The sequence below is a fragment of the Esox lucius genome, chromosome 4 (genome assembly GCF_011004845.1).
Source record: "Esox lucius isolate fEsoLuc1 chromosome 4, fEsoLuc1.pri, whole genome shotgun sequence".
NCBI lineage: Eukaryota > Metazoa > Chordata > Actinopteri > Esociformes > Esocidae > Esox > Esox lucius.
Genome location: NC_047572.1, coordinates 25408311 through 25426638, shown reverse-complemented (window position 1 = coordinate 25426638; position 18328 = coordinate 25408311). Strand labels below are relative to the sequence as shown.

At 41.1% G+C, this 18328-nt stretch overlaps 1 protein-coding gene across 3 annotated transcripts in view; it reads right to left on the bottom strand.

The window, feature by feature from the left end:
- Positions 1–18328, bottom strand: part of unc5a (unc-5 netrin receptor A) — a 241772-nt gene that overhangs the window by 25904 nt on the left and 197540 nt on the right. For all 3 annotated transcript variants that reach the window (XM_020045944.3, XM_010900291.4, XM_020045945.3), the window contains 3 exons: positions 15161–15248; positions 14204–14372; positions 2251–2484 (listed from right to left, as the gene is read on the bottom strand). In XM_020045944.3, coding sequence (XP_019901503.2) covers positions 2251–2484; positions 14204–14372; positions 15161–15248 — 491 coding nt within the window. The remainder of the gene's footprint in view (positions 1–2250; positions 2485–14203; positions 14373–15160; positions 15249–18328) is intronic.

Genomic DNA, 18328 nt, shown 5'->3' with positions numbered 1-18328 from the left:
CATGCGTGGGTTGAATATCTGGTCTTAAATTTACTTGACAACACACAGTTTACCTGACAACAATTATAACAGTTGCCACATGGTTATAAAAGCAAAGGCAGGGTCACTGTTCATTCTCTTTCCTTGTTCCTGTGCTTGGGTGTGGCAAATCTCACCCTCTATCTTTCTCTCTTTGCCGTAGACTTTGGGTTCAGGCCATGCATATGTTCTCTGCCTACCACTTTGATTCATTGGTTGGTTCATTAAGTGCAATCTTATAAAAAAACAACATTGCCTTGTTTAATGTTTTCATCTATATTGTTAAGTAAGCTATTTAAATTACACAGCCATTCTAATAGTTCTTGTCATGACTCACGTTGCTTGCTGTACTCTTTTTTTTCAATAGTTAGAGTAGATAATACAATTGACTTGTGAATACATTTTGCGTAGTCTTACATGCTGCTCAATAAGTTCAACACTTGAGAAATGATCATTCCATATATGTAATCGTTCCAGAGATGTAATTGTTCCAGAGATGTAATTGTTCCAGAGATGTAATTGTTCCAGAGATGTAATCATTCCAGAGATGTAATCATTCCAGAGATGTAGTAGTTAAAGAGATGTAATCGTTCCAGAGATGTAATTGCTCCAGAGATGTAATCGTTCCAGAGATGTAGTAGTTAAAGAGATGCGATCATTAAACAGATAAACTTTTGCAGATAAATATTGGAGTTTGCCACTCTGGGATAAACCTGTTATTGTTGGTACTAAACCTTGAAAGATCAGCTCAGCCCCAACCCAGCCCCCGCTCTGCCCTGCCCCTGCTCTGCCCTGCCCCAGCTCTGCCCTGCCCCAGCTCTGCCCTGCCCAAGCTCTGCCCTGCCCCAGCTCTGCTCTCCCCTGCCCAAGCTCTGCCCTGCCCAAGCTCTGCTCTGCCCTGCCCTGCCCCAGCTCTGCCCTGCCCCAGCTCTGCCCTGCCCCAGCTCTGCCCTGCCCTGCCCCAGCTCTGCCCTGCCCAAGCTCTGCTCTGCCCTGCCCCAGCTCTGCCCTGCCCCAGCTCTGCCTTGCCCCAGCTCTGCCCTGCCCCAGCTCTGCTCTGCCCTGCCCCTGTTCTGCCCTGCCCCTGTTCTGCCCTGCCCCTGTTCTGCCCTGCCCCTGTTCTGCCCTGCCCGAGCTCCGCACTGCACCGCTCCGCTCTGCTTGGCTGGGCACAGTTACAGTGTGAAAGGGTCTTGTTTGCTGCAGTGGATTGGGGTGACCTTGTGGGTCCCGTGTTACATGCACAGGGAGCTATACTCACCTGCCTACTGTCCTCAGAGACCGGGGAGAGATAGTTATAGAAGGAGAGACTGAGACAGAGACAGGAGGAGAGAGATAGAGGAGACAGTGTTGATAAAGACAGAGGTATAGAGGGTAACTGTACAGTAGACAGCTAGTCGTCTTCTGAGTGACAAAGCTGACATTTGATCAGGTTGTATCCTGCAGCAGTAGTGTACTGTTTTGAGCTGCGGCACCTCCCCTCCCCTCCTCTCCTACCTCCGGAGTACATTAGCCTCCCCGTCTCTCACTTCTCTCTGTTCCTGTGGTAAACCACAGGCTCTCTAGGGAGATGTAGTTCCTACAGTGTGATTTAAATCGTAGTCCTGTTGTTTGGTAATCTAGAAGTCAAACAGCTCTATCTATCGTTACACAGCGAGAGGTTCGTTTAGCAGGTACATTAACCATTCACAACACTGGAGGTGTCCCAAACGACTGTATGTTCCTAAGAGTGGTCCCAAGTAGAGCACTTTGAAGGGAATAGAGTACCAGTTAGAATGTGATGTCTGTCTTTAGCATGATGAATTTAGGATAATAACATTGTCAAGGCCATTCATGCTGATTACAGAGCCGCAGTAGTTAGCAAGCAGTAGGAGGTATAACTGTAATTTGGAGTGCTGCTAACAGTAACTCTGAATTTGGATGATCTAGAACTGTGATTGTGTTCACTTGATGAGTAAGGTAGGCCCACAGACACACGCACAAATGCAAAAACGCACACACACACACACACACACACACTTTCATGCCTGAGTTGGGTTCGCTCCGGGATCTTAACGGCACATTTCTGGCAGGATGTCCAATTAGCTGTACTGCTGATCCAGAGGCTCTGATAGACACGATGAAACACAGCTCCTCAGCGGGGTGCCAAGGAGTGTGTTTGTGTGTGTGTGTGTGTGTGTGTGTGTGTTTGTGCGCAACTCTTTGCGTGAGTGTATGTTTGCAATCCCTTACCTTGAACACGTCTTGAGTGTCGTCCATGCAGTATACTCTGATGTTGTACTCCAGAGTGGAGCAGTAGGCATCAGAGAAGAGCACCAGCCGCAGCCGTTTAGCGGCAGCCATGTTTAGAGACTCTCCCACTAGGGAGAAGCGTCCCAGCTGCTCGGAGAACACTCTGCAGGTCTCTGCTTCCAACTGACAGTAGTATGGCTCAGAGAACAACTCTTCTCCTATCATCAAGACATCCTGTGGAGAGAGGGAAGCAGGGTCGTTAAGGCACGTTGTGTGTGTGTGTGTGTGTGTGCACAGTGCTTATGTGTGTGTACAGTACCAGTCAAAACGACGGAAACACTTACCCATTGACTTTGTGTGCGTGTGTATGTGTGTGTGTGTGTGTGTGTGTGCATGCGCGTGCGCGTGTGTGCTGATAGATATTGAGCATGAAAGTAATTGAATTAAGCTTGACACAATGTATGAGAGTACTAACTATCTCTGTATGGAGGACACTAGGTAGGAAATGTGATGTCCCATTACTGATGGGTCCCAAACACCCTGTCCATACCACCTACTAGGAACTTTGTATGTGACTGTCATAGGACTCTCTGAATAGACCCTTGGGTCATAGGTTGAAATATGCCATACAAGGGTATTTTGTAGGACAAATTAATTCTTATAATAGTCTGTGTAATGGTTGGCTATGAACACTGACCACCTCCCATGTGTCCTGGTATATATGACTGTGTTTACGTTGTAAACATTTGGAGAGAACAATGAAAGAACTATGGAAGGTTATCATCGTAAACCTCATGCTGAATAAAGGCTCTCCCCTGACTTCCGGTTGCAATCATTTTGTTCATGGATCACAAATGGACAGATTCTAACAGTATGGTGCCGTGACCCGGATAGATGGATTTGCACTCTGAATGGTGAGTCAAACCACTCTAAAATAACAAGTCAGTTAAATCAGCATGAGTATCCAGATTAACACATCTGGAACAAGAAACCTGTGGTAAGGACACGCAAGACTTGCGTTGACACTGAAAGATGTGTACCTAGTCTTAGTCCAGAGACTCCACAGTAGAAGATAAATCTTCATTAAGTCATCTAGAAGTCCTTGCTAAATCTTCCTTGTGATGGGAAGTACTTACTAGACTGAGTAGTAAGTGACACATGTGTAAAGTCCTAATATAGGCCACTGTTTAGTGGAAAACTTCTGTATTCATCTAGGAGTCCTAAATGACGTCTTTAAGTTAAAAACAATGTGGTAAATACAGGGACTGCAGCCCTCCCGTTGTAATTTAGAAAATGGCGAAATCATTGGCCTATGAGATCAGAAATAATTTGAAAATAGATGACTGTCACCAAGAGATAGTTCAAAAATATAGAATTAATAGAAGGTCAATGAAATTGGCTATCATGTATTTATAAACTCCTGTAGTTTGGTAGCACACACCAAACTAAATAAACAAATTGCCCTCTAAGGGAATGTCTGTTTAACTATTATTGGAAAAAAAACTCCAGCTCAGGTTGCAGTGGTGTACCTGAATAGAGTTTTTTTTATATACAGAAAATATGGGAAGAAATTCAAAGAATGATTGATGAATTACAAAAAACACGTTGGTTGTTGATTGTGTTATCAGAAATTCAAAAATGGAATGATAAATTCCTCAAAGATGGTCTTGAAAGACCTTTGAAAGAGAAAGAATGTGTTTGGGCGTCAGCTGAACAATTGGCTGAACTGGACAAGTTGAAAAAAGGACCTGAAAAGTTTAAAAAGGATCTGGAAACGTTGAAAGCAGGAAAAACATCTAAAGACACTCAAAACCCACTGAAAAAGAAACCAGGATCATGTCACTATTGTGGAATACCTGGCCATTGGCAGAATGAGTGTCGCAAGAAGAAGAAGAACCAAAAGACAAAGACAGGATGTTCAAATGGTTGGAACACAAGACATTCTGCCCACATGCCTAGCAGCGGCAAGCAAAGATCTCCCATGTATGGAATTCAGGAATCAAAGACAGACGATTTCCTGGCGATACCTGGAACAGACGTGAGCTTAAATAATCTTTGATTAAGAGTTTTAAATGTGTTTCCAAAAATGTATCGTACCTAAAATATTGAGTAGAGCTGGAACTTATCAAGGAAATCTGATCACTTCCCTTGATAATTACCATGCTTATTCAAGTGAATATTAATTTGAAAGCACTTTGATGGTATATTGAATGTTTTAATAGGTATTCAAGGAATAGCCTGTTTTGTTGTTATTTGTCATGTTCACTATGTAATTTTAAATCAAACTTATTTATTGCGTTGATGATAATGTTTAAAATCGTAAGGCCTCAAGGGTCTTACTACAATGTGGGTAGGCCCTGTTCGCTAGTACATCTAACCCTAGTGATATATTAGAAATTGGTACAATTATAATTTTCTAATCTGGTAAAGTAGTTTCATGGGTTTCTTACAAAAGGTTCTCACCTTATATATTGTATAAGTGTTTGAATGAAGCATCCACATGGTGATAGTCTTTAAAATTAAGAAGACACGCTGTGTCCCATGAGGAGTGAATATGAATCCAAAATAGCCATAAGCCTTTACAAAGGGTTTCCACCAAGTTGGAATGTGTGTGTGTTCTCTCTCTCTCTCTCTGCCTCGTCACAGGACGACGGGTGAGAGGGAAACAATACACAGAGGGTAATCATTTTTTGAATTTAAGTAAAACACATGGTTTTCCATGTGCACTGAATTTGATTGTAATATATGTTATAATTTGGTTTTAGTCAAAAGATTGAGATTATAGTCTCGTGAAATTATAAAAGAATAGGGTGAACACAGCCAAAAGGGAGTTTATACCATAGAATAAAATTAAATATTTTATTTTAAATGCTAAATTGGCTTGGTTAACTAAGAATATTTTAACTGTTTGTTTTTTGTGTTTCTCTAGTTACTGAGATGACATGTGTTTTGAAGAACAAGTTAAATACTTGTCTCAGTTCTAAAAAGATGGACTGACAGAAATAGTCACACCCTGGGTTCAAAGAGCAGAGCAGGGGGGAGGGGCCAAGTCTCCCACTCACTGCCCTGGGTTAGAAGATGACAGGCTTAATTGGGTGGTCATATCTATTTTAGTTTAGTCATAATTATTATGAATTTTTGTGAATTTCCACAATAACGTTAAGTTACTATGTCTGGGAGCACTCTTTGCAACTTCAAAAGCATTGGATAAGATAGAATTTACATCTTTGGTTAACATATAATGTCAATAAAGTTGAAGAAAAATAACATGTCCTACAATAGACATGGTCAAAATGTGCATTTAAGTTGTAATTTAGGGTTTTGGCTGACCGACACTATTCAAGAATGTCCCTACGATTTAGGGGGTTAATCAAGATGTTATGTTTGTGTTTCACATAAGGTAGTTTGGCCATAACCTTTAAAAATGCTAAATTTAGGTGCTGATAATACAGTCACCCTGGTGGTTGCAGCAGGTACACCACTGCAACCTGAGCTGGAGTTTTTTTTCTAATAATAGTTAAACAGACATTCCCTTAGAGGGCAATTTGTTTATTTAGTTTGGTGTGTGCTACCAAACTACAGGAGTTTATAAATACATGATAGCCAATTTCATTGACCTGAGAAAAGATTCCGAAGTGTAATCAAAATTGAGAGCTGTTTAGCTTTAAATTTGTCAATTGGCTATATGGTTTATAATTCCTTCACACATCAGACCATGTTACACATTTGATGTCTTTGATTTTGTTTTCAACATGTTCATTTTGATTTTGTTTTTAATTAATTTACAGTATACAACTCCATATCGAATGGATTCTAGATCCATCCCTATAACAAATTCTCTATTTTACATGTCCGTCCCAAAATGATGGCCAGTGTGGGTTCAGGATGGCACCTCCTGTGGCCGTATTCGCCATGATTCTGCTTTCACTCATGGTGTCACTTTCCATTGTCTTAATGAAGTGAAAGCAGGGGGGATGTATGAGATGATAATTTATTATGATTGGAAAGAGTTGGGCTTAAGGCTCAAAGCAAATCAAATTGGTATTTAAAAGGAGTTACATGAAAAATGAAAAAAAAAAAATGGGGGTTTTCTGTTTGCATAGTTATAATGGAGCATTGGAATCTGCCATGTTTAATTAACATATTCTGTTCTTAGGATTTGTTTTAATGGTTTATTTGGAAACTGTTTGTTTGATGTAAGGTCTAAAATTTTAATGGTGGAATAGCATAGATCTTACCTTTTTTGATTTAGTTAGGCAAAGTCAAGTCTGATCAAACAACGGAATCTCATTTCTACTGTCAGGTGCTATCCGGCATAAATATAGCACATTGAATCAAACATCAACCAAGCTAGTTCTGGATGGAAAATTAACTTCGACATAGACTTTTATGGAAACTTGTCTGAATAGGGTGTAAGCTTCACTCTAACGACAGAACTTCTGAGATCCACAAGTTCCAATACTGATCTATTGTCTTCATTGTTGGGAGTTGACGGAACCTTACCCAGTGGATAAAAGAGTGACTGTTGAACCACACTAATCGTTGTTTTGTAGTTATACGTTCAACAGATCAGGACATCACAACCCCTTTTCTGATGATACATCACGTCACTGACTGGACACCGACAACTGAGTGTGTGAGTACCAGCAACATGTTCAAGAAGGATTTCAACCACAACCACATGGGTCACATCTGTTCCAAATCTTCCTGACCACTCACATGGCAGAAAGATGCCAGGGTCAGATCACTTGTCTTCACATTCCATTTCCAGATGAATCTTCGACAGCAAGATGAGAGGAGAGTCCTGAGGGACTCCACATAATACAGGTCAGAGTACCACGGGCCAGTTGACTTGAAAGGTCACACGGTCCCATCACAGTGGAAGACACTGTTGTGGTGTTTATCTTGAATTAGTGAAGTTTTGGAAACTCACTATTCCACTACACACCTAAACTGACTTGTTAGGACAACCAGGCAATTTGCTGGGTCCACATCACACTCACTGCAATAACTGATATTGGAACTTTACATCACTGATGCAAGACAGAGAAGACTGAAGACTAGAACTACAGGACATTTGATGAGAATCTAGGGTCATTCCTAACAATCAATAATTTTCCTAAAGTGACTGGTATTTTAATCTCTTATGTATGCATGTTCATTCCTCACAAAGCAGGTGGAGGACTACATATGATCACTATTCAAACATTGGTCATTGATACTTGTCTTTTTGTGAAGTTGCTTCATAGTCATGATTACATCAGCTATCCTGATATGTTTAATAGTGCCATATTCCTTTTCAAAGGTAGAAACTGTCACTAGTACATTCATTGGAGTTGAGTGTTGTGTTATGTTCAGGATATATTGGGTTGTTGCTATGATGTTGATGCATGACTCATGATATGGACAAGGGGGGACTTTGATTGTTTAAAGGGCTTATAGGGAATGAACTATGCATTTCATTAATATGTCATGTTAGGTCTGTTTCTGTTGGACACTGGTTAGACTGATAATAGCCTGGGACTTGATGTGTTTGGTAAAGATCGATCATGATGGTCACTACGACTGCAGTGCCATACAGTGCTATGTGCCAGGGCAAGCTGTGTCCATTGCATCTTTTTTTTTTTTTTTCATTTAAGGAATAATAAAGCCTCATAGGCCAGATAGTCCTTTTTATTATTTTTCTGTATTGTTTTTTACAGAAGTGTTTGGACCTTTTCAGTTCATTAAGAATTGGACTGTACTTTTATTTAGCTAGTTTTATCAACATGTAATGATTAATTGTTACATGATTGAAGGGGGGACTGATAGATATTGAGCATGAAAGTAATTGAATTAAGCTTGACACAATGTATGAGAGTACTAACTATCTCTGTATGGAGGACACCAGGTAGGAAATGTGATGTCCCATTACTGATGGGTCCCAAACACCCTGTACATACCACCTACTAGGAACTGTGTATGTGACTGTCATAGGACTCTCTGAATAGACCCTTGGGTCATAGGTTGGAATACGGCATACAAGGGAATTTTGTAGGACAAACTATTTCTTATAATAGTCTTTGTAATGGTTGGCTATGAACACTGACCACCTCCTATGTGTCCTGGTATAAATGACTGTGTTTACATTGTAAGCATTTGGAGAGAACAATGAAAGAACTATGGAAGGTTATAATCGTAAACCTCATGCTGAATAAAGGCTCTCCCCTGACTTCCGGTTGAATTCATTTTGTTCATGGATCACAAATGGACAGAATCTAACAGTGTGGGGAAAGAGCCTAAAGAACATTCACAATCTATACAAAAATAACAACCTATAGAACCAATCTCTAGAACAATAACATACTACAAAACATTAACAACCTATAGAACATTAGCAGACCACAGAACATGAATGACCAAGCTAACAATTAAAAACCTATAGAACATTACATACTACAGAACATTAAAGACCTATCAAAAATGAATGACCAATAGAACATTAACAACCTATAGAACATTTACAACCTATAGAACATTTACAACCTATCGCACATTACCAATCAATTCAAAATGAGGCAGTCAACTAATATGAAAGGGGACTCATTTTTGTTTCCTGGCAACACCAGTTCTGAAGAGAACAGAGAACTAACATCCAGTAAATATTGGATTATAGGGATTTTACTGAGCCAGAGGAAATGGTTCCGAAAGGTGAAGAGGAGAGGGAGTAGAGAGGGGAAAAGAGGAGAGAGACTCGAGAGAAGAGAGATAGCTGGCTACTATACCTGCCAAACACTACAATTACCAGCTCAACAGCCTCAGGCGCTACGTTAAACCCTAGAGGACTTAGCAAGCTACCTCAATGACCTGTTTCTTTACTCCACTACTCACACATGGTTAACTTAGTACTTGCTATTTGATCAATTTCGTCTGTTAAATAAGCAGTCTTAAGATAATTTACCCCTTAATGTTTACCTTGCCCATTAATGTTCAGCTCAGTAGGATGGAAAAAACATAGATAAAAGCTGTCCTGATCTCAGTAACTTACCTAATAAATACTTTGATGGGCAAAAAAAATTCACAAGTGAGGCTCCTGCTTCAATTAATTCTTTATAGGTGTGCTACGCAGAAATGACCATCAGCCACTGAGGGAACACCTCCCTTCCCTGGAAATAAATAAAAGCCCCCTCCACTGTCTGCTATGTATCAAGTCCTAGCTCATGAATTGCCAAGGTTTTATGGGTTTCTAGTGTTGCGGGTAGAACGTCATTGACATGATGCTAATGGCAGGGCGATCCAACATGTTTAGAGAAGCGTTAGACATGTAGTAGACAGAGATGATTTGCTGCTCAGCACATTCTAGAGGTTAAAGGCAACTTCACAGATGCAGGAATGGCATAGTCTTCTGTCCTACTGTGACATTCATGTCTAACACACCTCTACAGATTCTACACATCTCTAACACTTCTCTAACATATTGACACATTTCTAACACCACTCCACTGTTTCTGCACTTCTCTAATGTATCTACACATCTCCAAAATCTATTTCCCTCCTTATTTTCATTCCCAAGACAAAATGAGTGCACATGTCAGCCATATATGCCTTGGCAATTCTTGATTTTGGACACTGTCATGGATTCACTTGTTATGTATGCACTGCAAAACCAAGTCAAGAGTGGTTTCCATGGCCTGTCCAATTATCAAATCTGGGGATGACTGCACCTTTTTGGGAAGTTCTGGAGTATAGAGCGCAAAGAAGATTTCGACTTCCTCCATCCCTCAAAGAAGTGAAGGCTTTTTTTCTTGATGAATTGTGCAATATTCCACAACACACAGTTCAGGACATTCCATGAAGGATTGGAGGTGTTCTGAAGACAAAAGTTGGCCCTAATCCATATTAGGTCCTTGATATTAATATATTGATAGATGTTTCCATTTTGTCCGCCCCCTGCAGCTAATTTAGCTAAGTTACCAAGAAACTGCAGCAGGCTCAATAAGTGGAAAAGCTTTTCTTCAACAGCACCCATTGTTGACAATCCTACACAGGTTCTCCTTACATGAACCTGATGTTTTCCATGTACGCCTTTGACTTCTAGAGTGACAGCACAACATCAGCACTTAATATAGTTGTTTTCTGTTCAGTCCATCAAACTGCTACTCCCTAGTTAAAAAACTGCTTTTAATCATCAGTCCCGGGCCCAGATAGAGTTCTGCTCTGTCAGTCTCTATACTCCCCTGGGATTGGTGCCCAATAGCACCCTTTTCTCAATGTAGTGTACTACCATTGACCAGGTCCCATACAGCTCTGATAAAAAAAGTCTACTACGTAGGGAATGAAAGGTCCTTTAGGATGCAGCCTTGTCCAGAGGCTACATTATAGAATTTCCAAAGTAACCAATTACCACTACAAGCCGTTTTGGATTCATTTGATGAGGATGACGGTTGGAACTTGAGCTCCGCTGAGAATTCAAGAAAGCATGAGAGCCAGCGGTCCCGTATTCTAGAATGTTGCTACGCGGATGCATTCCCCGCTTGGACCCTGATAAGCACTGAATCTGCATGAGACGCCACATTCCACCACAGCCTTCTCTCTGGGGGATTGATCTAATAACAAACAACTTCATCAATAGAATTAGTATTGACACAGTTCATCTCCTATGCAAACACAGTAGTGTCGCACTCTAATCATCTCCATCTTTCTCTGTCGGCAGAGGAGAGGAAAATACTGGCTCAATTACTGTACAGTTCAATATCCACACACTATTCATCCCTCCCTTTTTTTGTCTGTCTCACCCCTCTCTCCTTTTTTTGTACATTTTCCTCACTTTGCCTCACTCTCTCCCTATCCCATTAATTTCTAGCTACATCCTGAGCTGAAAAACATTTTCTATCTTCCTTTCTGTCCTCTTCCTCCTCTGTTCACTCTTCTCTCCTCTCTAGCCTCTGGACAAGGCTGCATCCTAAAGGACCTTTCATTCCCTCCATAGTGGACTTTTTTTAATCAGAGCTGTATGGGACCTGGTCAATGGTAGTACACTACATTGAGAAAAGGGTGCTATTGGGCACCAGGCCCGGGGCAGTATAGAGACTGACAGAGCAGAGCTATATCTGGGCCCGAGACTGATGATTAAAAGTGCAGCTCTAACCTTAGCCTTCGACAGGCCAATCCATCGCCTAGACACCCTACTGCTGACGCATCCAGGGGGCTAAATAATTTATGCACAATATCGAACATGAAAGAAGACCTACTCCCCACCCACTCTCTGGACTTTCCCCTCCACCCAATCTGCCCCCCCATCTCTTACCCAATCTCTTCCCGGTGTTCTGACATTCCGAACTGCGCCCTTGGAAAGACCCCCCCAACAACCCCTCAAACACCCCATGCCTGCGTTTCTACACCCCCAACCCCTCCCCTCCCCTTGTACATAGCCAACAATGTAACACTTCAAAGGCCTCCATCATTTTACTGTTAGTTTCTGTGTCCGGTGCCAATAAAGATAAATGAACAGAATATTCATTTTTAAGTAAGTGTTATTTAACCAGTTACAGTAAGTATGTTGGTAAGCAACTCTCATTTTCAATAACAACTGGCCAATGGACTTACATTGCAAGAAGCTGGACAACACACGGGGCCGCACAAATAATGAAGCTTTAGGGTATTTTGCAGTATCTTCTAGTCATTGTTGCCAGTAAACTGAAATAATGACAGTGTATGTTTTACCAGTAACCAGTGTGAAATATCTACCAAAGCACAGGTTACTGTTGGAGTAGCAGCTTCTGAGGAGTTAGCAAAGGTAGAAGGGGTATTACCAAAAAGGAATAATTGAGTCTGGTGCAGGGTCAGTTGACCAGAGTGTTAAAAGGGGGTCAGAGTGTAAAGGTCACAGTGATGAGTGTTAAAGGTGTCACAAGTCAGACTACAGTGTGATAAACTACATCAAATGTGTGGAGCTTTGTAGCTGCAGGCCTATAAACTACTGTACATCACCATAGTCAAGAATGAAAAAGAAACACTTCTGGATTTAACTTGAGGCAGAAAGTGGGGGTTATGGAATAGAGTGAGCATGTCAACATAATCTCTCAAACAGTGTGGGAAATAATGTTTGGCAGGCAGGCAGGGTGAGGCAGGGTGAGGCAGGCAGGGTGAGGCAGCCAGACATTTAAGTAGTATTTCTCTCTGTTTCTCTCAGCATTTCTATCTGTCTCTTTATCTTTACCTGTTTTTCTTTCTCTCTACATCTCCATCCCTCCCTTTCTTTCTGTCTCTCACCATATATCATTCTCTTAACCAAATTAAGTGGAACTCAGTGGGGCTTCATTGGCATGGAAACAGACCTTATTATAACATCGCCAGAGCGACTGAAATAGACAAATTAACTGTTAACATTAAACACCTACAAGAAGTTTAAAAAAAAACTAAAAAACATTTGAAATGTTTCATTATGTATCTGTATTCTGTATAAACAAATACAAGATGGAGTGTATTGGCCAGAGTCGGTACAGGCCATCTGTTAAAGCACTCAATTAAATAAAAAAACAGCTTATAACTGAACATTAAATAACTCACTAAATAAATTATTTATTCACACCTAAGTCTTATGTTTTATACTTTTTAGATGTTTTAAAAGCTACTTCATTGTTCTCCACTCTCTGATTATGACTGATTATAACCTTGCCACACTGCGACAACTCCTGAGACAGTCCGAGAGAGTCCAAGATCGAGAGTCCAAGACCGAGAATCCAAGATCGAGAGTCCATGACCGAGAATCCAAGACCGAGAGTCCAAGACCGAGTGTCCAAGATCGAGTGTCAAAGATCTCATTCTACTTCTCATCACTGCACGTACAATAAGGAAGAATTTCCTGACACATATGCAATGGAGGAGACTGCATTCAACAGCCAAGAACCACATTTGAGCTTGCGGTATAACTATAATAAGGCCTGAACTACTACAACAAGTTACCGGAGCATGGAATCATGGCAGGCATGTCCGATGTCCACTGACATCCTCTGACTTATTTTAACTGGTTGCACATTTTGCTGCGATGGTTTGCACACAAATGTATTTCACCAAAAAGATACAGAATGTACAGCTCAGTTTCCACCTTATATTCAAGGCAACAGGCACATAGACTGTTTACTCTAGGAAGGCCTGCATATGGTGTCTCTCTCCCTGTCTTTATCTCCATCTTTCCTTCCCTCTCTCCGTCATCCACCTTCCCTCCTTCTCTCTCCCTCCTTCTCTCTCCCTCCTTCTCTAATGCAGTGAACAGAAGTGGAGGATCTCTGTTCTGCTTTCTAATGTCGTCCACAGGTACAGAAGAGAGGGTCTCCTCTGTAGTTCAGGAAAGAGTATGGGATTGCGGGGCCTCTATAATTGGTGTCAGGGGTCAGAAATACTGGGTTTGAATTGTTTAAGAACTACCTGGAGGTTTTATTCAATTCAGAGAGAGAGAAGAGAGTTGAAGAGAGACTTGAATTCCTTTTGGAGAAGTATACTAGGTATATACTTTTTTTTTTTGTCTAAACTGGTCACTGTTTCTATATTTTTGGTGCTGTAGATCTATTGGGTGTCTGGAATACAGACTTTTTCCATAGAGGGCAGAGTGTCCAGAAGGTTAAATCAGCTGGATTTGATCAAAAGCCTGTGGGTCAAATACATTTAGTAAAAAAAAAAAATAATACTATTGTATTGTGAAAAATAGACAAGCTCCCAGGCGAATGGATGTTAGACAAGCTCCCAGGAACATCCTATACCACACGTGTGTGTGTGTGTGTTTATGTTTGTGTGTACATGTTTGTGTGTGTGTACACACGTGTGTGTGTACACATTTGTGTGTGTGTGTGTGTGTACACCTTTGTGTGTGTGTGTACATGTTCTTGTGTTTATGTTTTTGTGTGTGTACATGTTTGTGTGTGTACACGTGTGTGTGTGTTCATGTTTGTGCGTATGTACACATGTTTGTTCTCACCTCCCAGACGCCCTCGTAGTTCTGCTTCTTGAGGCGCACGGCCCAGTTCTCAGGACAGGCATCAGAACAGTGGTCCATGCTGAGGATGACGGGCCGGGTCAGAACCACCCCCGGGGGACCGCAACTCACTATAGGACTCAACAGGGTCTGACAGCCTGCCAGGGGTAGCCTGGGGGAGGCATGGGGTCGGGTGGGAGGTAGGGGGTTGGGTGGGAGGGGAGTTGGGAGGCACAGGGAGGGGTTTGAGGTGTTTCCAGTCACTAATCGTCTGGTGCACAGTTTCTACAACCCATCTGTAGTAGCTAGCTAGCATGCGTTACATGCTGAACTGGTCCTGTCGCTGAGCAACATTGATCATAGTTAAGAAGGCCTGTGTTGGAGAATGCATTGCGGCCATATGCTATGCTAATAAACTACTGAATCTAATTTACCGTGGAAGAGCTAATTCACCGGCATGCATGTATGTACAGGTGTCACTAGCTTGGCAGAGAACAAACATTTGTTAAACACTGAGAATGTGTAGATATTTTAGGGGGCTTCTCGGTGGAAAAATACATTCTCGGCTTTAAGGGTGAAAATTATATTTGAGGATATAGCTGGAGTTAAAGACTGTAGGGTTAAGGTCAGGGTTTTGGTTTAGGGTTAGGATAACGGAAAACAGGATTTTGTCTGGTCCCCACAAGGAAAGATATACTGAAAATATACCTGTGGGGTATTTGTTATTCGGAATGTAGGAGAATTTGTAACACGTTGAATGAAGAACTTCAAACTATTGACTTAAGTGAAATAGAGCAGTTTATCTTTAAGTAAAGACAATGTTGTTCATTTAAACTTCAGTAATGTCTGATGCTCTCACTCAGTTGCGCCAAATTGAATAACAAATATACACACACACACACACACACACACACACACACACACACACACAGTTAGAGAGTGGAATCTTATAGTGCCCACCTTAAATCTTCTTTTCTCTGAGCAGTGAGGTAGATCTCATAGATCTTTCCCCTGGGGATGGCCTCAGGAGGAATCAGCAGGCTGATGCCTAATACAAACACAGAAGGACAACAAGCATTATACTTAACACAAATTAAAGGTTATTCCTAACACATGGAACAACACTGGAAACAGCTTATTCCGAACATACGGATCAACATTGGAAACAGAGCTTATTCCTAACACATGGAACAACATTGAAAACAGAGCTTATTCCTAACACATAGAATAGGAACAACACTGGAAACAGAGCTTTCCAACACTGTAACCACATCAGAAGGGACCAGGTCTACAGCCCAAACAGAATCCTATTCCATACATAGTATGTCACTTCTGACCAGCTCTGATGCCTAATGCTAATAGACATGACAAGAAAAACCAGCAGAAACAAATGCAAATCCCAACCACCCAGAAGTAGAAAGATGTTAATTTGTCGTGGCTTTGTCATTCCACAAAATACCTAGCCAAATTGACCCAAGAGATGAATAGCATTATATGCATGAACACACACACACACACACACACACACACACACACACACACACACACACACACACACCGGAGGATAAACACACATTTCGTCTAAAGGTCAGCAGATGCTTACTCCAGGTAGATTCATCTCTCCGAGACACTCCCTGGTCAACAATTAGCACAGACAGGCACTAACACCCAGAGCTGACAGTAGAGAACAACACATCACAAGACAGTTGAAACTTTCTGAAAAAAACCCTAAGTGAGTCCACTGTGTATGTGTGTTCTTATCACAAACTCCACTTGTAAGGTTTAGATCCAACCTAATGTAAGGTTTAGATCCAACCTAATGTAAGGTTTGGATCCAACCTAATGTAAGGTTTAGATCCAACCCAATGTAAGGTTTGGATCCAACCCAATGTAAGGTTTGGATCCAACCTAATGTAAAGTTTGGATCCAACCTAATGTAAGGTTTAGATCCAACCTAATGTAAGGTTTAGATCCAACCTAATGTAAGGCTTAGATCCAACCCAATGTAAGGTTTAGATCCAACCTAATGTAAGGTTTAGATCCAACCTAATGTAAGGTTTTGATCCAACCTAATGTAAGGCTTAGATCCAACCTAATGTAAGGTTTAGATCCAACCTAATGTAAGGTTTAGATCCAACCTAATGTAAGGTTTAGATCCAACCCTAACGTAAGGTTTAGATCCAACCCTAATGTAAGGTTTGGATCCAACCCAATGTAAGGTTTGGATCCAACCCAATGTAAGGTTTGGATCCAACCTAATGTAAGGTTTAGATCCAACCTAACGTAAGGTTTTGATCCAACAGGGAAGATAAACAACTATGTGACTACATCCCAAATGGCACACTCCACCCCCTAGTCAGTGTACTACCCTGGCAAAGTACAGTAGTGTACTATAAAGGGGCTATGGTACAGTTGTGTTCTTCATTGTTCCACAGATCGGTACACTCAGAAATAAACCAAAGGATGTGTCAGATGGTTTTGCAGGATAACAGTTTAGGGTTCCAAGCAGGTTCTGGGTTCTACATGGAACCCAAAAGTGTTGGAACCACAAAAATATAATTCTACATGAACAGTAGATGAGCCCTCTGAGAGATTTTTTTTTTAGTGTGCATGCAGGCTCACTGAATGAAATGTCAATGCGATGTAGGCACTCAATGTATGGATTTAAATATTTATATCTGAACAGCGTTTAATCCATATTTCAGGAATTTGAATTTGTATGTGTTTGTTACTGTGTGTTTTCAAGTGTGTGGGTTGTAAACTTGTGTTTCTGAGTGTTTCTGCATTTGTGCATGTTTGTGAGTGTGCTTCTGTGTTTGTGAGTGTTGGTTCCTGTGTTTGTGAATGTGTGTTCATGAGTGTGTGTTTGTGAGTGTTGGTTCCTGTGTTTGTGAATGTGTGCTCATGAGTGTGTGTTTGTGAGTGTGTGTTTCTGCATGTGTGTGTGTTCGTGAGTTTGTGTGTGTTTGTAAGTGTGTGTTTGTGTCTGCTTCTCTAGTGCCAAGTGATGAGTGCCCAGGGTTTTTGAATTAATCCATGCATACAATATCTGAAAGCATTATGTAAGAGGAAGATAGAGAAAGTGAAACAGAGAAAAAAGTAAGAGAGAGAAACAGAGGAGAAAGATTAGAAGAGAGAGTGATAGGACAGAGAGAGAATGGAAAAAGAGACGGACAGAGATAAAGAGGGATGAAAAAGAAAATAATATAAAGAGATAAAAAGAGTGGGAGAATGAAGAGCGTGAAGAGGAGAGAACAGAGACTGAGAAAGGAGAGGGAGAAAACAGAGAGGACAGAGAGAGAGGACAGAGAGAGAGACAGAGAGAGGGCCTGAGAGAGAGAAAGTAAGGAAAATAAGGGAGTTTAACATCCCCTATCAGTGTTCTCTGGGTCCAACAAGCCTGATAGAAGCCTGACTGGTCGAGAACCCTGAGAACTACTATGTATTCCTGAGAGAATTCTGTCAAATTCAGATCATCTTTAAAGTCACAGAACCATACTGATTATCTGAACTTGTGTGTTTCTCATTTTAAGACTTTGTACATATTTTAGTGTACAATCAAGCTGATACAAACAGCATTGTTTCAGTCTTTATTGCTCATCTTTACCAAAGAGGACCAATATCTCTGGAGGGCACTGTAATAGAAAGACTTCTGTATTCTCAAGGACAAGAGAAAAAGAGGAGAAAGGGAATAGAGAAAGATGAAAGAAAAAGAGAAATATAGAAGCTAAGGATGTTGTGGTATTCTCTCCATTCTCTTTGTATACCACCTCTCCATAATGTAACATGCATTAGCAGAAGCTGGACATCATCAATGAAGACTCTAGTTGGGTTCATTTGGTCTGAAGACATTTCCTACTGTAGGTGTCTTGCCTCTTTGCTCTCACCCGCCACAACTATCCATCCATTCTACCGCAATTACACTGGCCTTCTGAGACAGCTAATGTACTCCACTTTTTATTAATAGCACAGTGTTTTGTAAATGAATCACTCAAAATACCAGAGTTGAAGTAATGATTTCTTTTGTAATAACACTACTTGGGCCTGCCATTCTAAAGTTGCGCAGGAAGTTTCAATCTCGCCACGCTGACGCTGACTCCCCCTGAGGTCCTTTTGATGCATGGTTTC